This window comes from Xyrauchen texanus, chromosome 12 (genome assembly GCF_025860055.1).
Source record: "Xyrauchen texanus isolate HMW12.3.18 chromosome 12, RBS_HiC_50CHRs, whole genome shotgun sequence".
In the NCBI taxonomy this organism is placed as follows: domain Eukaryota; kingdom Metazoa; phylum Chordata; class Actinopteri; order Cypriniformes; family Catostomidae; genus Xyrauchen; species Xyrauchen texanus.
In genome coordinates this window covers 9,214,527-9,242,465 of record NC_068287.1, presented here as the reverse complement: position 1 = coordinate 9,242,465, position 27,939 = coordinate 9,214,527, and the positions used below count along the sequence as shown (strand labels likewise).

The 27,939-nt window shown below is 37.6% G+C and overlaps 1 protein-coding gene across 3 annotated transcripts in view; it reads left to right on the top strand.

Annotated features, from left to right (window-relative positions):
* Nucleotides 1-27,939, top strand: part of LOC127652997 (TOM1-like protein 2) — a 46,728-nt gene that overhangs the window by 1,360 nt on the left and 17,429 nt on the right. For all 3 annotated transcript variants that reach the window (XM_052139467.1, XM_052139465.1, XM_052139464.1), the window contains exons 2-9: nt 14,192-14,276; nt 16,998-17,076; nt 18,907-19,056; nt 22,194-22,328; nt 22,403-22,561; nt 23,350-23,466; nt 23,983-24,116; nt 24,611-24,653. In XM_052139467.1, coding sequence (XP_051995427.1) covers nt 14,192-14,276; nt 16,998-17,076; nt 18,907-19,056; nt 22,194-22,328; nt 22,403-22,561; nt 23,350-23,466; nt 23,983-24,116; nt 24,611-24,653 — 902 coding nt within the window. The remainder of the gene's footprint in view (nt 1-14,191; nt 14,277-16,997; nt 17,077-18,906; nt 19,057-22,193; nt 22,329-22,402; nt 22,562-23,349; nt 23,467-23,982; nt 24,117-24,610; nt 24,654-27,939) is intronic.

Genomic DNA, 27,939 nt, shown 5'->3' with positions numbered 1-27,939 from the left:
TTCCCATAAAATATGATTGGTCATGCAGTGAATTGTGGGAATGGCCGATTGCTGTTTATTACCGTAATTTTAACAATAATTTACCGTAAAAGTGCATGTACTCTCTTGTTAAACACAACATATATTTTAACCGTTAATTATATGGGAAAATCATACTATTTACATCTAAAAAATCATGTAAATATATTGTCTTTTTAAATATATGAATAATATTTAACGTATATTTTACGGTAACTACTCATTAACAATTTATGTTTTTTTTAACTGTAAAAATTAGAGAATTTGTTTCACAGGGTATCAATTTGAACTTGAAATTATGTTGAACAAACAAACAAACAAACAAAACAAAAAACCTAAAAAGATAATGTCCATGTTATTTGTGTTAACTACAATAGTTAGGCTATATTCACTAATAGATGAAGAGCAAATGTAAAAACCAGTTTGTGTTGACATGTCTGATCCTGAATTCAGTTGCAACAATCATTTATAAAGCTGCAGGTATAGTCACTATTCATTTTACATTCAATAATTCTTTGTTGACATTGCCATGTGTGCAAACTGGTGCACAAATGGCATCTTTAACCCCACCTGGCCTGGGTTTTCCCTTACTTTACTTGAACAGTGTTTCACACTGTTAGCAGCTATTGACAGAAATGGCAGCCTATTTATGTTTAAAAGTTGCTATATTGTGTGTATGCTGTACATTTTCTTGGCGAGCGCTTGGCAATGTATATTAAAAATCTCTGATAGTGGAATTAGAGGCCAGATTATGTTGTATGATTTGTCTATAATTGACACTGCTGCTGTGACTGGCAAATGCTCTGAAGGTACGCATTGTACCTGTTTATTTGCATTGCTTTTTAAATGACTGAACTAGTCTTGCATAAAGTTGATTATGAAATGGCTCATGTAAGGCTGAAAGAATGACTTCTCTCTTGAGCATTGATCGATACATGCCAGTGTTTGGGGTTTGAGAGAATGTTTTTTTCTATCAATGTTTGATAGAAATGTGCTATGCAAGTACGCAAACGTGAATGCTTATCACTTATCAAAGCAGCGCCCACACAGAGGGCACTGCCAATCCAAGCTACTTTCTGTTGGTCAGCTTTTAGCTTCAACCCTAATTAAACACACCTGAAGCAGCTAATAAATATCTTCAGGAGTGCTTGAAGATTACAAGGGGGCATTTTGGAGCAGGGCTGAAACTAAACTCTTCAGGGTTGCGGCACTCCAGGAATTGAGTTTGACATACCTGCTTTAATGTGTAATACAGCTGTTTGCGCATGTAAAAGGTCTGCAAAGTTATAAAGCATGCAGAGTTATTCTCTCCCACAGACAACTCTGCTCAAGAACTACACGAAACGGCTGGATTGTAGTCCAGCCATTTCTTCAGTAAAGTATCTACGTCACTATGTAACACATTTGCATAATGCCCACCTAAAGGCTACTTTGGCCCGCCCTCAAACAAATGTAGTTAAAGCAGAGGCCAGGATGAGTTGGGTTAGTGTTGTTGCCATGTCGAGGAGACACTGTTTTCTATACTGTAAAACGCAAAACTTCTTTGTTTGGACTTCCAAAGTCAGTGGGTGAAATGTTGGGACAATCAGGATCACAACCTGCAAGTATGTTTGATTATTTGTGGATTTATCTGCTACCGAGAGTTCAAATGCAGAGTTTTGTGTTGTAGCTACAGTGTACACCCAGTGCACAGCTGTAGGCCTCTGCTAACCTGCTAGCTAATGTTATTGTGTTGAAATAGTTTTAATTATCAGCTGCGGGCCCACTTTTACCTATTGTGTAGAATTATTCAGATTGTTTGTTGTTGAATAGTGATCAAGTGTGGAGATGGATTTATTTTTACAAATTCATATTTTATGTCTGCAGTCCACGGTAGTGCTTGGCTAACTTGCTATGTAATGTTATTGTTTAGGTGAGGGTTTACTATTCAGTTGTGCGCTGGCTCTTAAATATTAAAATATTTTATAGAGTTTATCAATCAAGTGAAGTTGGATATGAATGTTAAAAGATCATCTGTTTGTTTTGAAGCATAATGACAGCATATCTTTATTACATTCAAATTATTTTAATATTTTGTTACATTTAGATACCAAAGTATGAGAGCGTAGAAGCACTTGTGACTGAGGAATGACACTGTATGGAGGTTCAGAGGTATCCCCTGAGAGAAAATTTAGAAATACTCTGAATATACCATTTTTATATTTTCATTAAAGTGAGAAAGACTGGGCTACAAACTAGTAATTTTATTGTCTTTCCTTGTCATCCATGCCAGAGATGATGACATCTGATTCATTTCAAAAATTAGAACAGAAATCTATTTGTTTATTATTAAAGGCTTGTAACATGCTGATTAATAACTGTAGATAATTTAGAAGAAATAAATGTTATGGTCTAAAGAGGGTGGTCTAAAGAGAGGATAAGAGGGTGCAAACGTCATCATGATGTCTTGCGCCAGTCAAGTGGTCCGGATTGATTGCATCCAGACCACTGTGACTGATGTAGCCTAATCGTTAGCAAGGCAGCTAATGTTAGCAACTTCATACAGTCTGAGAAAGTCAAACTGCTTGCGTTTTTAGTGACACACACATGATCATCTAGATGTAGAACACAGAGTAAATATTGAAAATTATTCAAAAGCTTAGCATCGATATCATGGATTTTTTTTATCACGATAAATATCAAGATCGTTTATCACCCATCCCTATTTAAACACTTATTCCAATTTGATTAACTTGCGCTGTAGCTCACCTGACTTTGTAGCGCAGACTCGAACCCCGCCAATGTGACGCTCACGAAAGTGAAAGTGAAGCACCATAGCAGTGACAAACAATTATGTGGTTGCTTTAGTAAATGTGCTTTTCATGTCGAATTTGCTTTGAATACACTATTGGTTAGGTTTAGGTTCACATTTTATGTTAAGGAGTTACGTTTTACTCATTAACATATCCAACTAATATTCAATTTAAAAACCTTGCCTGATTACAACATCTCTTCACAAAATTTTGGTGCCCCCCCCCCACTGGACACTTCACTGGGAAGCTGCAGCCAAATGTGTAATGAAGCACATCATTTTGGTTTGCAAAAATTTTGCCATTGTCATGTAAATTTCATGAGATCATGCTGCTAGGCTAGCCTAATACCTGCTGGCAAAACTGAGAATGCAATGCAGAGAAAGAATTCTTAATGATTTGCGTTCTGACACATTTCCCAACACAATTGATGATGTTAACGACTAACCAAATAGCTTTTTAGGCTTATATTTTAAATTCACATCACAAAAATGTGAATGGCGTTTCATGTTGACTTTAATATCTCATGTTTAATCTACATATTAAGAGAAGAGTCGTAGTAGTTTTGAAGCCTTTATTTTAAATGAAATGAATCATCTCTTTGAAAAATGTGAGAACGTAGGCAAGCAAACAATTCTCTCTCAGCTCTAGCTGAATCAGAACTATGCTATATATCAATATAAGCATGAAAGAGTGTGTGGCAAAGGTAAATTTCATTATCACTACTCTGATTCAATTTGACATTAAGAGCAATAGTTCAATATGTGAGTGAGCGAGTGAGTGAGTGAGTGACATACAGACAGACAGACAGACAGACAGACGGATGAAAACTGTTAAATTGCAGAATTGCCTTTACAAGTAAATGTACCTCATCTGCTATTCACACATTCGGCGGCTTTCTGTCTTTTATCCATTTTCCTACCAATCACATATCAGCAACAGAATGGCATCAAACTCTGTGACGTAATTTGCCAAAAATTACCTTTAAATTGAAGGGCCAGATATGTAGGCTTCAAGTTTGAAAAAGTGTCGGGCTATGATTTATTTGTATTACATTAATTGACATGGTCCTTAATGTTGTTGATGTTTTCCTTATTAAGGCGAATGTTTACATTTATGCATTTACGCTTTGTGACCCAGTGATATTAAACGACTTTAGATGGAGATGATGAACTGTAGGGAACAAAGGGCTATCTCTAACCTTCGAAGGCAGAGGTGTGTAATTGCGTCATCTCCATCAGAACTTTGTGATTGACCCAAAGCAGGCTTCTTACATTTAAAGCTTTGTACACACATAGAATCAAAATGAAAGTTTTCCTGTAATGTTGCAACTTCTCTTTCCGGTAAATTGCCAGAGCTGATTTACTGGTATTTCAATTAATGGATCCTGTTCTGGGCGGCACGGTGGTGCAGCGGTTAGCACTGTCGCCTCACAGCAAGAAGGTCGTGGGTTCAAACCCTGGTTGCCCTGGCCTTTCTGTGTGGTGTTTGCATGTTCTCCCCGTGTCTGCGTGGGTTCTCTCCGGGTACTCCGGCTTCCTCCCACCATCCAAAAGACATGCAGGCTAGGTTAATTGGTGTCTCCAAAAAAAATTGCCCTAGATGTGGATGTGGATGTGGATGTGGATGTGGGATGTGGAGGTGAGTGTGAGTGTATGTCTGTCTATTTGTGACTGGTGACCTGTCCAGGGTGTCCCCCGCCTTTCGCCCAATGTTAGCTGGGATAGGCTCCAGCCACAGGATAAGCGGTTGACGATGGATGGATGGATGGATGGATCCTGTTCTGACATGACCTCTATTACCAGTAAAATGTCATTGCTTTAGTCCTACTTTAGATCCAGCATTTACACTCACTGAGCACTAAATAAGGAACACTATGATCCTAATAAAGTGCCTGACATGGTCTTCTGCTGTTGTAGCCCATTCGCCTCAAGGTTTGATGCATTCTAAGATGCTATTCTGCTCACTACAATTGTACAGAGTGGTCATCTGAGTTATCATAGCCTTTCTGTCAGCTCCAACCAGTCTGGCCATTCAACAAGGCATTTACCTCCACAGAACTGCTGCTCACTAGATGCTTTTTGATTTTAGCCCCATTCTGAGTAAACTCTAGAGACTGTTGTGCGTGAAAGTTGCAGAAATACTCAAACCAGCCCATCTGGCACCAACAATCATGTCTTGCCCCATTCTGATGGTTGATGTATACATTAACTGAAGCTCCTGACCTGTATCTGCTTGATTTTATGCATTACACTGCTGCCACACGATTGGCTGATTAGAAAATCGCATGAATAAGTAGGTGTATAGGTGTTCCTAATAAAGCGCTCAGTGAGTGTACACATTTTAATCAAACCACAATTGGCCTCAGCATTGTGCACATGTTCCGAACGATAGAGATGACACGCATCATGAATTTAACACTTCCACAGCCACATCCTTGCTTGAAATATTGCATTACGCATTGTGTCATGATAACTTGGACAGGCAGACAGATGAAGGCTGTAGCTTGACTAGCTATGTAGCTATGTTCTATAAGGTTGCTTTGGTAATGCGGCGACAACAAGATTATAGTGTTTGTCTTGAGGGAGATTAAAGGCTCATGGTATAAGCGTTATGTCCCCTCCTCTCAGACTGAAGTGGACTTTGTTCAAGGCTTAAAGTGTTCCACTGGAGCATGAACTTGTAAGGAAGGAAATCACAGAAAAGAACCTAATGATGATTCACATAAGTAGCTTTGGAATGTGACATGTTTGCTAAGTGGTTGGTCTCACTAAAAAACTTCCAAACACTGTCCAGGGTTTTTCATGGCCCTCTACAGTTATTCTTGTTCCTTTAAGTATATGGAAACTCTTGAATTTGACACATGATTTTCTACTAAATGTCAACCGATAGTGAATTTTGCCGATATGATAACTAAGGTGGTGCAAAAGGCAGATAACTGATAAATACAGTTTATTGTGCAACCAAAATACCAATAATAACCAGAAAAAAAATGAAGATTTGGAGCATAACTATGAAAGGACTATGAAAAGGCTCGAAATGCACTTACTTATTTCAGGACTCTTATTTTGAAATGGAGACTTGGCTCTGTTGCAGTGCTCTAGAGTATTTACCAAATTAAGCTTTTTATAGCTTATATATATTCACTAGATCAAGGATTTTGTATGTATATCCAGATGCGTGTTTTTTATTATGAATCACAAGTTATGAAGTTCCATACATATCCACGTAGTTGCATTTGCTTTACATGACCTTGCTTCAAATTAGAAGAATTGATTTATCTTTGAATTCATTGAATTCATCAGATGTGTGTGACTGTATGGCAGTGTGCAGTTTGGCAGTGGATGGTATGGCCGGCTTATTCACGTGATCCAGACTAGCGCTCTAGCTCACGTGCTGGGGCAGCTGGACTGGACTGAGTCTTCTTCTGCAGGCTGTTCTCAGCCATATGTTTCTTTATCCACATTGGGCCACCTGCATGAGGAGAAGCTGATATTGCCCCCCACACACTTTGTCATTCTATCTCTCCCTGTGTAACATGTTCTAGACTTTCCATTTTTTATTCTCGCTATTCTAACTCATTATTACTCATTTATTTTCTCTCTTGCATTCTTTATTCCACACATCTTGTTGAAGAGATTACTAGAGGATTTTCTATTGGAAGTTGCTGGTTAAGTTCCCAAACATAATGCCTTTTTAGTGCATAACTTGTTTTGCACCGTTTCTGCTAAAGACATGATGATACCAGATGGTACCTAATGATGATTAGGATGATACCTAAAATCTTGCGGCTTGTTTAGGAGCGGTGTGCTGTTACTTTTCTAATAGGGATGTGCACAAGTAATCGATTAATCAAGTACTCGTTCTGCACCAACTAGTTGACTACTAAACTCACTATTCTAATATAGCAAATTTACTTCTTACATGATTCTTAATGAATTATGCTGAACTATACTGTACTTACTTTACCTCTGAATCACTCACCAAATCTCTAAGTTACATTTGAATCCACGTGACGCTGTGGATATCTGTTGTCGAAGTGTTGGATGAGAGATGACTAAGTTTGCATGGAAAGAAAATGCGAAGCAGTACGAGAAACTCAAAAGCTTATCAGACCAGAATGTGTGTATGTCCATTTTTAGGAACCAAAATATCAAAGAAACTTTGCTTTTTTGACTTGTGCCTGTAAGCAACCACCTAGCAACACCCTGGAAAAAAACACTCACAACACCCTAGCATTGTGATGGTGACTTTTGCACTGGCAATTTTCAAGTTTTCTTTTGAAAATGCAGAAGATTCAATTGTATTTTATTTCTCTTAAGTTTCAATTTATCTGCTTTCATTTTAGTGGTCCAGTGATATCATTGATTCAGTAACCAATGGTAATATCTATTTTACAGAATATAAAAAAAAAATCTTGCACAAAATTTACCAGATATATTTAAGAATAGGACATGCTGTCAGTGTAGATTTTGGAAATGACACAATTCTGTTAATTGGCCGAGCGGATGGACATGACTTTTGGTTGATGCAGATCATTTTGAAATGGCCTGACTGATATAAGGGGCTGTAAGATATATATCAATCTACCACTATTCTACATAGCTTCAGAGGTTTGTTTGTTGATGTCAGGCACTCTGCATCTTACCTGTAAACAGTCTTGCAGACCACAAATATTTCATCCCATTTTTCCTTAACAAAATCACTCACAGTCACAGGTGAAACAAACATGATGCTGGATGAGAGAGGAAGAACTGAGATGGTGTGGTCACTGTTTCTTCTTTGTCAGGGTAAGAATAAGGCATGAAGCATTTCCAATGACTCAGCAGACTACAGGAAGAGGACTCACCCAGGCATGAAAGTGTTGTTATGTTTCAGACTGTGCCCAGTTTGTTGAGTGAATGTTCTGCCAAGCTAATGTCCAGCAACGATGGGAATTTTGGCCTGGTTTTAGAGGTGCTTTGGCGTAATCGGTATCTATGAGTCTACACCTCCATATTTGGACATTTCAGGTTTATTTGACCATATATCTATGTCAGTGTTTCACTTCACTTTTAACATCCACGCTAACTCCCCTAAACACTTCCCTTTGGGGGATTCCCCTCTGCCATTTTCGAAGTCTGTTCCACTTCGTTAAGTGACCGAGGGAAGTTTCTGTTGACAGACCCTCAACCCCTCGATTTTGGCTGAGGGATCGAGCCTATTGAAATGTACGCTTCAGGCAGCTCCATATCCCACAATGCAACTCGATTGTGAAATGACAGTAGATTGCACTTTCTTAACCCCACCCCCACACAACTCTAATGTATGATGGAAGTGAAGTTAGGTCAATTAATCAGTTTAGAAAAGTTATTCTGAGATTTAACAGCATAATACTTGTAGCTACCTTAAACTGTTTATCACACAGCTAGCCTGTGTTCATTGTTATGTTAACATTTTCATTTTTGTAAAGCTTGATTAATCCTTTCTAACAAATAATTTTAATTAAAAAAAAGAAACATATGAGATTTATACATAAGCCTCTGAAATTACAACTAAACCTTGACCTTCAACATGCTCCAAGTGATCAAGGGTGTGCCAGTTAAACCCATTGCATGTCTTCTGCCAGTAGTGGTCACTCAGTAAGCAGTGACGTACATCCAAGTCCATGAGATGGAGGGAAGTTTGCAAGGGAAAGGGATACAAATTTGAAATTTGAAATTTGGAACACAGCCTGTCAGCTTGATAATATCCTGTTGCATTGTGGGTGGTGAGAGCAGTCGGTTTGTGTTTTAGTGTGTTTTTGTGATGGAGACCAATGCATGGGTCTGTGGTCATCCACCCTAGTGATACAAATGTTGTCAAATTAATGGTTGGAACAATCTGTTATTGTATGTATTACTACTTCAGGGACTGTAACTACACAACATGATACAAATTGCAGTTTTTGCACAAAAATAATTGACACAAATGGAAAAACAAGTTTTCTGTGTTTCCAAACACATGACCATGAATCATAGGGCTTTTTTATGATTCTGGCAAAAATCATAATCATGATTATTTTGGTCAATATGGAGATCACGACTATTTAACACGATTACTCATTGACATTGAATGAGTAATGAAACATTATGCATTTATTGAACTAAAAAAAATAAAATGAAAATAAAAAACAAAACAGTGGATTTCCTTGAACTTGAAATGTAAACTGGAGAATTATTTTATGTCATGTGTGGTAGTCAAATAAAGGAAAGCCTCCATTGCCACCTTTTAAAGCAGGGGTGCCCTTACTATGGAATGAGATTCATGATTAATTAATTAATTATTACTTTTTCAATCTACTAAAGTTGTTCAGTCAAGAGCAGTGAGTGTTTTTTTGTCATGGTTTGTTTGATTATTATAATGACACATTTATACACTACCATTCAAATGTTTGGGGTCACTTGACGGAAACGTTTCTCATGATCTTAAAAATCTTTTGATCTGAAGACATATGCTTAAATGTTTGAAATTAGTCTTGTTGACAAAAATACAATTGAGCCAACATATTCATTTATTTAATAACAAAACAAAAATGTTATAAAAAAAATAAAAAGTTTTTGAAATTGATGACTTGACTAAATAATAAAGAAAAGCATCCAATAAGTGCCCAACATAGATGGGAACTCCTTCAATACTGTTTAAAAAGCATGCCATGGTGATAACGCAAGAAGTTGGTTGAGAAAATGTCAAGAGTTCATGTCTGCAAATTCTAGGTAAAGGGTGAATACTTTGAAGATGCTAAAATATAACACAGATTGATTTATTTTAGATTTTTTTAGTCACAACATAATTCCTATATTTCCATTTCTATTATTCCATAGTTGTGATGACTTTACTATTCCTATTCTAAAATGTGAAAAAAAAACTAATAATAAAAAATAAAGAATAGCATGTGAACCTAAACTTTTGAACGGTAGTGTACTTACAAGTCCAACATTTTAAAATAAATCCACTTTTTTCTCTGCTGTTTACGTTCACTTTAGACATCACTCTGTGTTTACATGAATACCTCACCAAGACGGACATTTTGGTGGAATTTAGAATTTGAATGCACCGTTCAGGTACATTGGCACGAGCATGTTCAGCACACACACATACGCCACTAGCAAAATATAAAATTACTTTCAACAGCAGAATAAGAATATTAACTTTCTAACAAGTGAGGCCTAGTCTATCACAAATATAGCCAGTTATTTTTCCATTATTAACGTTTTAATCAGTCTGCTTGTCCGGTCGGGCAAGTAAAATTATCTCGGACAAGCCTTAATGTCGAGCCCTAATTAAATATTGTATTCGACATTCTCTGATAACAATTTTTTCTTCTGCAGTATAGCTCCTAAAGTAAATGTACGTTGTTTTAAAGATTTTGTTTTATATATATTATTTTGGTAAACAAACCAAAAAAGACTGATCAAAAATGTATTTTGATCCAGTGTATAATGGATCCATCTTGAACTAAAAAAAAAAAATCTCTTCTGAATAGAGCTGCGTATCACTGATTTTCTTCATGATAAGATACACACAGTGAACACATATATGTGACACATACATCACGAGCCATCACGTAATAATCTAGCTGCAGCTAACAGCATAATCACGGCTCCAGAGTGTGCATCAGCCGAGAGAAGATTCAATCTCTTCCCCGGTCGCTTCACGCAACCCATAGATGTGACGCTGACCACACAGAGAAATGCCAGTTTCTTTACAAACTTTATTTTCATAACCCGCTTCCTTATTATTTGAACTTTAATAAAGGATGCTTTAAAGATATAATGCCAGAGTGTTTCATTGTGAAACGGAATGTGGCACAATAATCGTTTTATCTCGATTATCTATCTTAAAATCGTAATTGAAAATAAAATTTGATTAATCGCCTAGCCCTACATGGCCTTAAAAGTAAGCATATTTTAGCTGCATGCTCTTGGTTACGAGGATCACACCCAAGTTACATCAACTTTGGTTTTTACAAGATTGTGACATATTTAGCAGTCTATTTCAGCACACTTTTAACACACAATCATCACATTGTAAAAAACTACAATGCATACTTGTGAATTGTATGTGCTAAAAAGTACTACTTTTATATCTCACAATTCCTCTATTGTGTGAAATCTAGTTTTCATCATCTAAAATCCTTTCAACTAAAGCAATAGTTGTCTGACATGTAACCTTATCTGTGCTACATTTGTGCAAGCCATGAGGTAAGAGATATCTTACTACTGAGTAATTATCCTGGCCTGGTAAGTTCAGGTCAAGTCCCCCTCACAGATGGACTGCAGTAAAGCTGAAATCTCTTCATCTATGCGCTGGTCTTCTCTTACAATGACATTTGCATTGAGGAGTGTTGGGGAGTAACTTACAGAAGGGAGTGATGCTGCTAACTTAAATTCAGTAGTGGGATAATAGCTCACCTGTTTTCACAATTGTAGCTTTTCCAGAAACAAGCTATTCTTTAGTTGTGTATTAGACATTAGACATTCGTTAGACATTTTGTCTTATGTTTAGTTCAAGCACCACCCTTGATGTGATTGTATATCTTAGCCGCTGAGTAGACTAGAAGCTCAATCTATGTGTCATTAGAGATCTGTTATCCTCCCTTTATGATGATTTAAACGTTTTAACATCGATAGTCGAAAACATATCTTTTGATGATTTGTTTTGCATGCTTTTCCTTCTGAATGACATATTTTGTTCTGGACTTCTAAGATATAGCATTGGATTATTCAGCCAAGCAAGCTCACAGACAAGTAAACAATGGCTCATTTTTAGAGAACTTCCTAATCAGAAATCAGATATAATATTATTATTATTTTTAGCTATTTGGGATTACAGCAGCAGTTATTGGAGCAGAAAAGAGAAGTTTGCATATGATGACTTCAAATCATATTTCACTTTATAATTCTTTCGAACTGTGGTATTAACAGGGCTCGGAATTCACTTTTTTAACTTGGTAGCACTGGTGCTCCCAACTTCAAAACGTTAGGAGCACCAGCAAAAATGTAGGAGCACCCACCGAAAATTAAGGAGCACCACAACTACAATTTATACACATTATATATACTGTATATTAACAGATGTTGGCACATGACTTGTCATTTGCGTATGCCATGTTGATCTCAACGCCATTCATTTTCATGAGCTGCAACATGGGTTTAAATTTATTGAAGGCAAGCTCTTCTTTGGCGATGGTATAGGTGGTGTTAAATTTTACGTTCAGCACTGCCAATTGAGAAGAATGTCCAGCAGCATCCTGAAGATTAAAAGCTTCAACAAGCGAACCTGATCCTGAATTCTTTGCCACACACTTGTCCCGGAATTTCATGTGCGTGGTGCTCTTGCCGTGTTTAATCAAGCTCTCGCTCTTAAAATGTGTGGATTCAGTGGCGAACGCAGTGTTACCTGCAACCTGTGTCCCACAGGCTTTACAGTGAACGCAGTGAACGCAATCTAGCGACTCGAAGTCTTTCAGCCATTCTCTCCGAAAACTGTAAGCCTTCTTTTCTGCTGGTGGATCCACATTTGTTACATGATCGCCATCACCAACTCCAGGAGTTTCATTATCTGTAACCTTACAAAAGAAATCTCTCAGTGTTCTTTTCATCTTCTCTGGTCACGTGACAACGGAGCGCGGTGAAAGGGAGTGATTGACAGCTAATATTAACCAATCTAAAATCTGCATTAAAGTTAAGAATGTAAAAATGAAGTTTAATTGGTCATGTAATGTTGAATAGAATGGTGGACTGGTCACTGTATCAGCTCACAGCAGGCACGTAGTGCAGTAATTAGCGAACGTTTTGTAGAGAAATGAAAACCGGTCGCACCACAACAATTATTTGCACTCGCTCAAATGCGCTTTGCAATTTTGAGCGTTGTTTTAGGGCAACAAAATGTATTTTATAGTCACATTTCTGAAAATGAGAGCTTTCATTTGATATATGACTTGTGCATTTATGGGCTATATGAAGGACTTTTATTTTTATAAATATTTCTACCCATTACCTCTAGAGGGCGCTAATTTTCTACGTGAATTTTTTTGAGGCCTTATTTTGTTATTATAAGTAACATAAATGCAGAAGTGATGGTAATCTCTGAACCGGTCAGATTCTAAGATTTGAAATGATACCTCATATGACTGACTTATGTATACGGAGACTTTAACGTTTTAAGCGTTAACTCTTTGAGTCCATAGAGTGTAAGGGGTTAAAATGATTCTACTGTCTTTTTGACTGATGTTCTTATCTGTTTGTCTTTAAGCATATGTGCTTTGGTGTGCGTATATTTGTCTAACTGACATCTATTCTGTATAAATAATGTAAATAAGTCACTTTGGACTATAAGTCGCAGAACATTTCAGATGATGAACGAAACCGCGACTTATATATGGAAAATACAGTTATATGTTTTCAACTGCAACCGTATATATTTTTCTACGATTATGCCTCTCAGCCACACTAGAACACAGTTTTCCTCCACCAAAAATGGAGCATTGTGGTTATGGATAGCGTTTTCGAAAGTCTCAGTTTTTAGATGAGATGCGTAAACGTAGCAAAATCAGTGCATTTTAATCGCTGTGGATGTGGCCTATGTTAACAGAACTGTGGGTTCTTTTCTCATGTTACTATTTTAATTCAGATTTAAGAATATGAGCTTGCTAAATATTTAGATTTTATAATTTTATGCAATGTAGTATAACATTGTATGCAGTTTTGTCAACAGGCAAGAATGTTCTCTGCAATAAACAAAGTAACGGTGTTGTTTGCTTTAGCCTGTATTTATTGTAGTGCCCTCTTGTGGACTTCTTTTAAATCTGTTGATTGCGGATGTCTTGAAGTATTTTCCTCTTTAAAGGTGCACTCAGTATCTTTTGTCTTTGTGTCATCTTGGACTTACACTGACACCTAGTGGTTTGGATGCAACATCATTTTAAATCAATAGTTTTCAGTTTCAGATGTCATTGTAGAAATGTATAGTATATAGTATTCACAGTCAGCCATGATTACTATAATCAATGAGTGAAAGTGTCAAACAACAGGACGGTTACTGAGATTAAGCGAGTAGTATTCAGCTGTTCATGTGATTGTAACTATTCCATGTAGAATAAAACAGCTTTTATAAGGTTACTGATATGACTGGAATCTTCAATTTAATGTGAGTGCTCATGATTTCCCACATATATTTAAAAAATTACAATTCATGTCTTTAGGAGTTCAACTTTTGTAATGAGGAAACAATTACTGACTGCACCTTTTACATTAGTTTGATGTTGTTAGTTTGATACTGTCACCCTTATAGAGATCCTTATTGTTTTTGTGCCTGATAAACACTGTTCTGATTTTTAAATATATAAAATTTGTTTCTCACAGAAAAAGCCACAGAAGGCTCCCTGCAGAATGAAGACTGGACACTCAACATGGAGATCTGTGATATCATTAATGAGACTGAGGAAGGGTGAGAGACCAGCACGCACACACACACATCATCTGCTGAACCCTCATTGGCTCATTCAGTAAGAAACAGAGCTTTATGAACAGCAGACTAACTGGGAATGTGCTGTCATAACATCCGTCAGTGCTCCATCAGTAATAGGTTTCCTATTGGCACTGTTTACTATTAAAGGCATAGTTCACCCAAAAATGTATTCCCGTATGAAGTAAAATTTTTATCAGCAAGAAGTTAATGGAGACTGGGGCTGTCGAGCTCCAAAAAGAATGAAAAAGCACTATAAAAGCTGTCTCTTGCACTGTATTCCAAGTCTTCTGAAGCCATATGATAGCTTTGTGTGAGCAAAGGAACAACATTTGAGTAGTTTTAACTGATAATCGTCCCCTCTGCCAAAACTATTAAATCACATTTGCCCTCTCATATATTCATTTATGCTGCGTCAAGATGTTGCACCAGTTTCTACATCAATGATGACAAACGTCACTCTTGTGTCTCGTAACCATCCGGAATGTGCCTAGTTTGAATATGCAGAAGTTTAAATGAGTTTGACAGCTAGAGATTTAAAGGTTTCTCTATTTTCAGAAGAAAAAAATGTCACAAGGGTTTGAACTAACAATGAGTAATTGAAGACAGAATTTGGGTAAACTATTTGAACACAAGTGTGTGGTGCTAAATACAGATGTTAACCAGGTCCAACCTGACACCAATTCAACACTTTTAGAGGAGGTCAGGGTAACATGTGACCACATCACATTTGTAGTGGAACTGCAGATGTGTTCCAGACAGCCTTGTACTCGCCTAACACACAGTCACTGAAACCAAACAAAGGCTTTAAACTTTGACAGCAAGGTACGACCATCCTATCAATACATTTGTAAATGGTCTTTTACAGTACTTTTTTTTGCCATCTATAAATCTTTCCTTTCTGTTTCACACACACTCACCAAACTGGCACTACAGGCTCGTCTCTGTTTTGCTTGTGAGAACACTGGACTGTGTTGTGCCCTGCTTTGTTTGTGCTGGTATTTTCCTTCTGTATTCAAAGTTGTGGGAGTTCACAAGAATGTGAACCATGTTTCCAGTTTTTAATTATTTATTTAATCATTCACATAAATGCCCCACTAAGAAGATTATGTTTAAGCGTAGATTTGGACTTGTATTGGGCTTTGTAACAATATCCGTGCCTATTATGGTTGAATACGCAATCATTTTGATGTAATGTGACATTTAAGTACTAGGCTATTTAATATAGAAACTGCCAGTTGCTTTTTGTCCCTGCTGTTTCTTTTTTTCACTTCGTTCAACTATCATATCGTTCAACTTCCCATAATGCAAGAGGCTGTTACTACAGTTCCTCTTCTCTCTTAGACTTTCAAGTGCATAATTTCACGCAAATGAGGCTGAGAGGGATAGTCGTTCAATCTGTTCAATCTCATCCTCATGTTGTTCCGAGTCTTTATAACTTTCTCTTACATTGAACACAAAAGGAGATGTTCACTTTCAACTCAAATCCAACGTGGAAAGACATTTGTTTGTAATGACATGAGCATAAGTTGTAATTTTCAATTTTTTTTTATTTTCTCCCCAATTTGGAATGACCAATTCCCAATGCGCTCAAAGTCCTCGTGGTGGCGTAGTGACTCGCCTCAATCTGGGTGACAGGGGACCAATCTCATTTGCCTCCGTGTCTGAGACCGTCAATCCACGCATCTTATCACCGCGGAGACGTAGCGTGTGTAGAAGCTCACGCTATTCTCCATGGCACAACTCACCACACGCCCCACCGAGAGCAAACCACAATACAGCGACCACGAGGAGATTACCCCATGCGACTCTACCCTCCCTAGCAACCTGGCCAATTTGGTTGTTAAGAAGTCCTGGCTGGAGTCACTCAGCACACCCTGGATTCAAACTCTTGACTCCAGGGGTGGTAGCAGCGTTTTTACTACCCAGGCCCCTCGTGAACTAAACCTGTAGGTTTCTTCTTGCTTTAAAAAGCCTCTTACATCCGATGCTTAAAGAGGCATTATGCTTTGATCCCAGCACAGGAAAAAACAAACCCAAATGCTGCTGTTTATGTAAGTCTGGAACTGAGGAACTTTCCAGCGTTGGTTTACACTGTTCTCAGTAGTTACACTGATGGCGCAAACCAATACTTTCTCTGCTGAGAAGCTCAGGGAAGTGTTCTTTTTTTATGACAGTGTGAGCTGACAAAAAGAGGTAGAGCTGTAGTCATAGTTTGTGGCATAGTATATTCCCAATTGCATACTTTACTTGGCAGATGTGGACTTGCAATCTCATGGCCTTCTTTTACACATATCCAATCAGTACCGTAGGGTGTACATATTTTGGATCTGATACTAGGCGAAATGTCCACTTCTGTTAATAGGCTGAACTTGAAAAGTTATTGACAGAGGAATGGCGATAATCTAAACAAAATGGCCAAAATATCAACCAATTCATTGGCCTGGCCAAAATATGTCTACTAGTTTGATCAAACACCACAAGGTTGATTTATGAGCTATCAGCATTGTGCCCTTGATCAAGACACTACTTCAAAAGCTCAGGTTACTGAATCTGTAATAAGTGATACGTGTAAGAGTAGCATATTTGGCTAAAAACATCAGCTAGATTGCAAAGTTGCAATGTAGTATGAAGTGCGTAAAATTTCTCTCAAAAGCTCTTTTAGCTCTTGTCAAGCCATCTACATTGTGTGTGTGCCCACAGGCCCAAAGATGCCATGCGTGCGGTGAAGAAGAGACTCAACGGCAACAGAAACTTCCGGGAAGTGATGCTGGCTCTCACTGTGAGTGACTAATAGCTGGACATGAAAGTATTTGGACATTACATAAAAAAACCCCATCAAACCAAAGTAGTAGATTAACTGGTCAAAATGAAGATGAAAAGTATTTGAACACATTGTGGTTGTCATATGTTGTCCATAGATAAGGTGAACTACACCTGTGGTCATTCTGAGTAAATGAGTAAAAAAACTTCTCGATATAAAGCTACTGACTGCTATAAAAATACACCATAATAGACATTTTGTACAATGTAATCAAACAGCCTATAGGCTATAATTTGTAGATTCTGGACCGCAAATTTAAGTGTGGGGAAATTCCATAGTGACAGCAACTTCTCTTATTGGTGAATGAATATTGCTTTACACGTGTTATTGGACAATACCCAACTGACATGGAGACATAGAGCTGTTGCTCCATCCAGTAAAAGGAAGAAGGGGTTTAACAAAATGTATTTTAAGTTATCGACCACAATGAGGGTGAATATTCACAAGCCACTGATCAGCACTGGATTAGCAAGGTCCCCATTTCTGACTGTATACCTATAATTATTTTGGTTAATCTTGCTAATGCAATATATCATATATTTTTTCACACAGTGTTACTTATTTTAACCATACCATCTGTCTGATAGTGGTCAATATTAGATAATTTCATTGTATTTATGCAGTATACAGTATATATTTTTTAACTTCAGTGTAACTGTCGTTTATGTGAATAGAATGGAATATGCCGAAAGGAAGAGAGCTGTAGGAATAGACCTACTTATGAAAACGTTTTATTCTCCCTTCCTTCCTTTTATTTGCAGAAACGCTAAATGAGACCATTAACAATGACATCATTTGAAACATTAAATAATGATTAAATGGTGTTATTGTATCATTACTGTTGTTTAATTATCAGAAATAATGTGATATTATAGTAACAATTAAAGACGAATTAATCAATCCTCAACTGTTTATTTTTCTTCGTACGAATATGCTGCTTTACTCATGTTTAGACACAAGCTTTGACTATAGGGGGAAATTTGGCTACTGTTTGAGCTTTGTGGTGATCTCCGTGATGTTTAATCCTGCGGATGGCGCTAAAACCTCATCTTAGCAACAGACTGTCTCCCTAACTTCATTATATAGTGTTTGTTTGTGCTGTCTTGAATCGTTTGTATTGTTGTATTTCTCACATGTAAATTGCATTACAATCGCTGGATGTAAATGTAATTGAGACACTTTGCACACAGAAGCTTGACACAAAAGGACAGCAGTGCCTGGCCATTCTTATTGGAGATCATTTTTATACTGCTAGTAAATAATACAATATTTGTTGTGATGGTGGTGGTGGGGCGTGGCAGGGTGGGGGTCCGTGAATTCAAAAAAGTTTGAGAAATCCTGTTCTTGAGCAACTGTGTAACTTCATACATCCAATAAAATCAGGTGGTTAAAAGTCATTTCAACAATGAAATAAGAAAATCCTAGCGTTTGTTTTTTTGCAGATGCCACTTGTGATGTGATGCGATGTCATTCGAAAGTTTTAAGTATGGCTTAAATGTTTTGGGGCCACTGTATGTCCTTATGGAGCAGTAGATGATTTATGTTGTGACAAACCTTTAGTTCATACTGTTGTTTTGAAGGTCAAGGAACTAAATCTATTTTTCTTTTTTTGTCTCTGATGCTGTGCACTATTAATAGTTGAAAGCGACTGAGTACTTTGTATACTTCTGCGGGAAAGCCGAAAGCTATTTTGACACTTAGGTGTTTTGTGACTCTGTGCTGTCTTCTGGAGCCTCTAAACTTGTCTTAATGAAGAATCTCAACTACTTTCTGTCCTGTATCATCTAGGTTCTGGAGACTTGTGTGAAAAACTGCGGACACCGTTTTCACGTCCTTGTTGCCAACAGAGACTTTATTGAAGGTGTCCTGGTGAAGATCATATCTCCTAAGACCAACCCCCCTGCCATAGTACAAGACAAAGTGCTATCACTGATTCAGGTGTGTGGCCAAATCCATCTTAACACCCTTCATTTGTTTCGTGGTCACGTTTCGTGACGTGGTCACATTTACCTTTACACGGTGAAATTCTGCGGGCGAAGAATGTGTGGGCAGATGTTGAGCATGTGTGATGCCAGCTAAACACTAATCTCCAAGCAGCCTCTTTTTAATGCTGCACTTTATACTCTGCTAAAATTAAATCCTTCTCCATTGTGAATATTCAGTATAGCTGTATACGAAGCACCGCCCACAAAGGTCACTGCCAAACCAAGCAACTTCCTTTTGGTCAACTAATTAGGGCTGTCAAATTAAAATGAGAAATTTGAATATTCATTGAATTCAAAGAAAAAAAAGAAAATCCACATTTGAATGCTAAAACTGTGCATTTGAATTTTGGATGTGTGCCAAGACCTGATGATGACCTCAATCTTGGGCTAACAAAGGCTAGACACAGTGCAACTAATACAGTTTACCAGAAAGCAGGTGTCTCAAGATGCATATTAAAGTTATTTTTAATTAGGCACATATTCTAAAAAACAGTGCTCCTGCACGAGACGTTGAATAAACAAAAACAAGTGAAACAAAGACATTTGTCTAACGTTCGTTTGTCTAACGTGCTATGGCCTGGACTCATAGTCTGAGCCGCTTCACCACCGACTTAAGCCGAATACCTCTACTATCTGTGAATATTGCTACCCGACATACAACTGTACTGAATAAAAACATTGTGGTATTTCGCTGTTATTATTAAGTTTGAGTCTGTGGTATTATACTGTGGCATCAGTGCAAGTAGAACACCATGTGAATTGTCTATTGAAGCGCAAGCTGTCTATATACTTTTTATTTATTTTATGCACATTAGTTGAAAATGAAATGCTCTTTTTTTAACAGCCAGGAATGTTCTTTGCAATAATATAACACAGTGCTTTATGGATGGTTGCAAAAGCGTTTGGTGTTAACTGCCGCTTACAGTTGGTGGAGATACTTGGCCATTGCGTTTTGCTATCTTATAAGCAATAATATATCACGGTGCTGTATGTTTTATGTATTCAATGTATCCTCTTGTAAACTAAGGATACAACATCAATTTAATAATGAAAATATTTATGGGACAAATTTGAATTCACGCTTGTAGTACGGTTTTCTTGGTCCACTTTGTCCGGACCAAAAATTTAAATGATACATTTAGTCCTGGTTTGTTTAGCGTTCACACTGGCATTTTTAACACCGAACCTAATGATACAAAACCAAAGACATCAGGGAAAAGTCACAACCTGATTGAACAGCTTTCATGACATACTGTATATTTTTTGATGGAACTTACCGAACATCAAAAACAATGCTGGCGATATGATTGGGTGTATATACTGTATGTATATATGGTGATATTTTTACGAATTGAGAACAAATGAAGAGTTAATAAAATGTGTAAAGGAGTCACAACAGCACCAGGAATTCCTCCGTTGTCCACACAAACGAAGATATGCTGCAAGGACGGCTGACGGTGGTTCCGACGCCAGTACCGAACTGTAATTTGAAACATAGCTCCTATGATGAGAAGAACCAGGTATGCTTGAGGTCAGTATTAGGCAGATTACTTCCTGTTTTCGGTCCGTTTAGATGTCTTTGCTCCATGTTGCGTTCATATATCAATCGAACCATACCAGATTTTGTTTGGAAGCGGACCGAGACCCACTATTCAGGTGGTCTCGGTTCGCTTGTTTAGTGCGCTCCAAGGTTCGGGTGACAGCATTCACACTTATTCAAATGAACCGCATTAACAGAGCAATCACACCAGAGTTCATTTTAATCTAACCAAACCTGCCAAGTGTGAACACACCCTTAGTTTCTCTGCACAATTGACAATTCTACGGCGAATATACCCATCAAAGTCCACCAAACTTGAACTCTACATGAAATCCTCAAGGGCAAATTCTTCGCCATTGGAAGACCTTCCTGCTAAATTCTCATTCAAATGACTTTATTTCAAATACCTTATTTCTGGTCTTTCCGCCGGATGTCCACTGTCTCTCGAGCAAATGACACATTGAAATATTGCTTTTGTCTCGAGTAAAACACGCATTTGATTCAGCTGCCAACTGATTGTGTGGCCACTACATGGAGAGAAATTAAGGTGAATTTTAGGCAAAATGCCATCAAAAGTCATAAAATTGCTCCCGAAATTCAAAATGTGGGGGCAAAAAAATGCCCTCGTATTAAATTTGTTTGTTGTTTATTTGTAACCTCTGATTTAGTAGATGTTGAAGTACTTTTAAGGGCATAATACATTCTCAGACTTAAAAATTTTTATGAATGAATTGATTAAATTGACATTTTGACATTAACTATTACTGAAATAATTGTCATGAGATATCTCACTGGTCGCTGTGACAACTCTAGACTTTGCAGAGCAAACTTTAAACAGCAAACAAAAATTTGTCAACGGGCCGCGGTCTCTGGCGATTTCGACCTGTCAATTGTTTTGAGCGTTCTCATAGTATTGTAGTTTCAGTGAATTATTGAGGCTTACTGCCAATTTTATGCCATGTTGTTCATAACAGTTGTCAGTTGAGGGCGCTATTGTAACAACTGTTTCTGCACATTTTTGGTCTCAATAAACCTTGTTTGGTATATTTGGAGGTTGGGGTTTTGGAAAGAGGGGGCGTGGCTAATCCAACAGCTCAGTCTCGTGGAAGTAGAGTAGCTAAAATTGCTTACAACACCTTTAAGTACCAGTAGTTTGTCTTTCTTTTTCTTGCTAAGTATTTAAAGAATACTATACATGCATTTTAAAAAATACAGAATTGAATTGTTAATTGAATCAGATTTTATTGTGAATCAGATCGTTCTTAATTTGCAAAAATCGTTTTTGAATCGAATTGAAAGCCTGTGAATCGAATCGATTCACTTGCAACCCAAAGATTCACACCCCTAGTGTGAAGACACCTAGCGTTTGTGTCTGACCAAAGTATACTTTGTCCCTGATAATGTGTATCAATGCGTATGTGCTTGAATTTGTAGGCTCCTGTTACCGACTAAAGATCAAGAGTCACTTCCTGTGGGACAGTCCCTTCACTTCCCATCCAGCCCACTGTATGTTAACCAATCATCTCTCTGCATTTGTGTCTTTTCCTCAGGCTTGGGCAGATGCTTTCAGGAGTAGCCCAGACCTCACAGGAGTCGTACATATTTATGAGGAGCTAAAGAGGAAAGGAATTGAGTTTCCCATGGCAGATCTGGACGCTCTGTCACCAATCCACACACCTCAACGGGTAAGACACATTCAACAAAACACACTTTCATATCTGTTTTCATTCATTTCTTCTCATCTTGTGTGTCTTTCTAGGGCGTACCCGAGGTGGATCCAGGCACACACAAGTACTGTGCGCCCTCCAAGCCCAAGACAGCATCTCAGACGGCTCCTAATCCTCCTGCTGCGACCCAAAACCTTGACCCAACCCAGATCCCAACTGTATCGGGTCCCATTACAGCAAACCCAGAGCAGGTCACACTCCCCACAGGATTGACTTTCGTACATTCAACACTACAATGCTATGCGTAAAATCTAATATTCTGCATAGAAAATGCTAGATTTTCTGCTACTGACATTTTGAACCCTGAAGTCATTGATTAGCTGTACAATATGACAATTATCTTCTTAAAGGGACAGTTCACCCAAAAATGAAAATTCTCTCATCATTTACTCACCCTCATGCCATCCCAGATGTGTATGACTTTCTTTCTTCTACAGAACAGAAACAAAGATTTTTTGAAGAATATTTCATCTCTGTAGGTCCATACAAGGCAAGTGAATGGTGACCAGACATTTGAAGCTCCAAAAATCACATAAAGGCAGCATAAAACTAATCCATAAGACTCCAGTAGTTAAATCATGTCTTCAGATATGATATAATAGGTGTGGGCGTGAAACAGATCAATATTTGTGATCCCATCTGGGATGGCATGAGGGTGAGTAAATGATGAGAGAATTTTCTATTTTGGGTGAACTGTCCCTTTAAAAAAACGTATTACTAGGTTATTACTTTACAGTTTTAAAATACCAACATTTCTGCAATCAGTACCAATAGAACGCCACAGTCTGGTTCTGGAAATAAATATCAAACTTTTTATATAAATATAATTTAAGTTTAAACAATGGTATTTTTTGGTATCAAAGTAATGGTGTTACTGTATAGAATGTTTTAGTTCATAACTAGGATTAATGTGCAGTCAGGAAACCAGCCCTGCATTTGTTTGTGGTTTAATTTGCAAATACTGTGTTCGTGTGAACAGATCGCGAGGCTGAGAAGTGAGCTGGATATTGTGCGTGGGAACATTAAAGTGATGTCAGAGATGCTGACAGAGATGGTGCCGGGCCAAGAGGACACTTCTGATCTTGAACTACTCCAGGTCTGAGTGCCTCCAGCTATACTCACTCTTTTACAGAGAACATGCATATAGGATATTATGGTGCATATTTCCATAGTGCAGTTGAACCCAAATGAAATCTAGGGAGTAAAGCAATCAAATCTTAAAATGCTGTTGTTTATTTTTGGCTTAGCGTTAAGTGCCAGTTACTCCAACACATTGTGCCATGGTGCTCATATGGATGACGCAAGGTCTAATCTAGGTTGCAACATTTGCAGATTCAGTTAATTTCCCATCTTCTTTATACTCACCTTTATAATAAAAGTGGTAATAAATGAAAACTAAATGAAGTCCCAAAAAGACTGGAAATGACTCGCCTCCAAAAGGGGGCATCGTAATACAGAGATTAAAAGCGGAGAGCAAAGGAACCTCATCAGGTAGTCGTGCGCATGTTTATGTTCTGATCTAGGATCATTGTACTCAATCACGAATCTAACTGTATTTCAAGCAGGAATATTAGTAGCACATGAATAACATTATGCATTTTTGTGTAATCAGGAGTTGAACCGGACGTGTCGAGCCATGCAGCACAGGGTAGTAGAGCTCATCTCTCGCGTTGCAAACGAGGAGGTCACCGAAGAGCTGCTGCATGTCAATGATGATTTAAACAACATCTTCCTGCGCTACGAGAGGTGAGAGAAGCTGGCGGACAGAATAGTTGTGAACACTTGGATCTCAGTGGAATCTCTTTATAAGAATATTTCACCACAAAAACGAAAATTCTGTCATTGTTTAGTCACCATAATGTTGCTCCAAACTGATATGACTTTCCTTATTCTGTAAAAAGCTTCACACAGCTTTTTTTGACGGGAAAACAAATACCTCCTACAACAACAGTAAAAGCTATCGAAGTCTTGTGGAGCCTTATGATCACTTTATGTGATGAACAGACAGAAATCATTATTCAGAAGACACTATTCACTCTCAAATCAAATTATTGATCAACTCTGTTTTTTGCGGCGCAAATGCTGAGCAAATAAAGATTTTTGAGTGAACTAATGTCTTGCAGCTCAGCTTTTCCTTTGATTTCAGCTGCAACACCCAGGGCACGAAAACACATTAACATTTCATTCATCTGTATTTTGACGAGTGTTTTTGATATTTCACCAGCTCTCTGTTCTCACAGGTATGAGAGATACAGAGTAGGCAGAGCGGCACAAAACAACGGGGTGAGTTTGACGCTGCAGTATTGTGTAAAAATGAGCCGCATTTGTTCTTTTATCTGTCTAACATTTTTGTTACTTTGATGTCTAATGGATGTCTTTTACTAAAAAATTGTCTGTTAAGTGCACGCATTTATTTGTTTTTTTCCTTTATTGTTTGCTTGGTGTTTAGCTGAGAAAGGCAAGTATGATACATCTCTGTCACACATACAGTAGTGGTGTTCAGAAGTCTTGAGTCCACATTGAAAATCTTGGATGTCTGATTTAAACCTGGAAATAAAGAATTTAAGTAAAGAAACATTATGATGTGCAATTAATATTACATATATTTACGATTCTGCACTATTTCTAAGTCACTAATCAAATATGTAAATTGTGACATTGATCTTGCTAACTTTGTACAAAAGTTTCTAGCTTCCATTGAAGCACACAAAATGCTTTTTGGAACGTTTTCAAATCATGCTGGATAACATGGATCATCAGGTTTTACTCAAGCTTGTGGAGTCCATGTCAACTTGAGTGCATGCTGTCATTAAATCAAAAGAGGGACATATCAAATAATATTACATTCTGAAACTCATCTTTTCACTCAAATTGTTATGCTGATAATATATTTAGTAATGGCAAAAAGTAAAACAATTCAAAATAGAAGCAGTTTTACAAGTTGACTCAGACATTTGAATCCTTCTGTGTGGAGTGGAGTGGGGTTTTACAATATGACTGACTCAAGTGTTTCACATGTATTGTGTCACACTCACCTCCTAGAAATAAAAATACACAGATCAGCCACAACATTAAAATAACCTGCCTAATATTGTGTAGATCCCCCTCGTGCTGCCAAAACAGCACCAACCCACATCTCAGAATATCATTCCGTTCTTCTTACCACAATTATACAGAGTGGTTATCTGAGTTACCGTAGACTTTGTCAGTTCAAACCAGTCTGGCCATTCTCTGTTGACCTCTCATCAACAAGGCATTTCCATCCACAGAACTGCCCCTCACTGGATGTTTTCAGTTTTTGGCACCATATGGAGTAAATTCTAGAGACTTGTGTGTGAAAATCCCAGGAGATCAGCAGTTACAGAAATACTCAAACCAGCCCGTCTGGCACCAACAATCATTACACGCTCCAAATCACTGAGATCAAATTTCTTTGGTGTGAACATTAACTGAAACCCCTGACCCGTATCTGCATGATTTTGTGCATTGCACTGCTGCCACATGATTGGCTGATTAGATAATCATATTGATGATTGTTGGTGCCAGACTGGTTAGAACAAAGTCTACGGTAACTCAGATAACCGCTCTGTACAATTGTGAATGCTATTCTGAGATGCAGGTTGGCACTGTTTTGGTGGCACAAGGGGGACCTACACAATATTAGGCAGGTGGTTTTAATGTTGTGGCTGATCTGTGTATTATTTGACCATTTTCTTTCCTGCTTGTCCTATCATTTACATACACACTTTGGTCCCCTTAGAAAAAGTGGTGGTGGTACTATGGTACAGTGATGGTATTACCATGGTACTAAATGATTACTGCATTTAAATGGCATGTTATTTCTCCATGGTACTTCAAAGAACATCATGGTATTACCTACAGTACATGTCCAAAAAGCCATGACATTTAGCAGTGAAATGTCAAAAAAAAACATGGTAATCCCATTCTACTTTGTAGTTCTTTAGGTAGTGCCTATAGAAATCCTTTTCACTCTTTTTCCTTTTAAAAACAAAATGTAGATTTATTTCTTAGTATGATATTTTATTATTTCTTGACTCAGTAATGGTTTTAAATATTTAATGTTCAGCAGATAACAAAAAAAAAACTGTTTTCGTTTATTTATTATGGTGACCTGATGAAGCTAACATACTGTTAAGGCCCCGGTATACTTCTGGAGAAGTTCTCCTTCGTTCAGGGGTAAAAATAAGTTCTAAACAGCCGAGCAACGGTAGACTGTTTTTGAAGATTCAGACGCCCGCCACACTGCTCTTGGAGGCGTTTAGAAGTACATTTAAATATGCTGACACTCAATAAATCCTGAACTAATGTGACATTAAAATGTATTAACAATTACTGTATGCCTCATTCTATGAGTAGAATTTACACGAGATCAGTAAATGAAGCTTTTTAACCACTCGATGATGATTTAAAGAAATATATAAAGCAATTTGTGTTGTTCACATAGTGAATTCATGACACTATTGAGCTAATGCTATACGCAGCCATAATACTGTTATTGTAATTTATGATGACACTGATGCTATTGCAAAGATGGGTGTATAAAAGAGCGTTTGTTTGCAGAATACAAAAAAAAAAAAAACAATTATGATAATATCTTACTTTGGGCAGATGTGTGAATAGCTTTGGCTGCAGATGAGGTATGAGTGAATGGGCACTTGAGAGCATTTGAGTAGATATTTTAATGACATCACACCCATTCGTTTTTCGATTTCGTATGGAGTACACCGGGGCCTTTAGTCTTTGTTTGGGTTTTTTTTTTTTTTAATTCCTAAATGGCGAGAACATTTCTAACACTAAGTCCTTCTAGAGCTTTCAAACTATGCCCAACGGTCAACGGATATAGAAAGGAAGTCCTGCCTTGAGTTAAAAGAGCCAATCATCGTTTAGATATAGACATCGCCTGTCAATCAGCTCGAGAACGCGCATGCATGTTAGCTATACAAGCCAAGAAAAAAATAGTTTTTTTTGTCTAATCTGAGGTAAAGTATCACAATTTATGATACCACTTTTGTCAGATTTTAATGCTGATTTGAAATCTGTTCTTTGATCGTAATCATGACTAAACGTTTTGGAGATTTCGGGCTTTCCCCATTAAAGTTGATAGGAGCTGCACTTGTATGCCACTTGTTTACATAGTAAAATAGCTGCCCGGGTGTGTTCCAAAGATGTCTGACAGTGGACTGACTTAACTAGAAAGATTTTGCTAAAGGTTTTCACCAAAGTCATCTACTTTAATGGGGAAAGCCCTAAATCTCCAAAATGTTTCTTTAAGATTATGATCAAAGAACAGATTTAAAATATGATCAAAGAACAGATTTCAAAATTTAGAATGTAGAAAATTCCTTTCTACATTCGTTGACCGTTGGGCGCTCAGAGCTCCTTGGTTGACCGTTCCAATTTCTCCCATTCATTTTAATAGAAGTGGCTCATCTCTGCTAAATAATCTCTGGTTTTCGCACATCGGATGATCAGTGGAATGCTCATTAATTCAAACTCCAACTGTCAGAAATTCAATTTTAAACAAACACACACAAAGCCTTTAATCTGC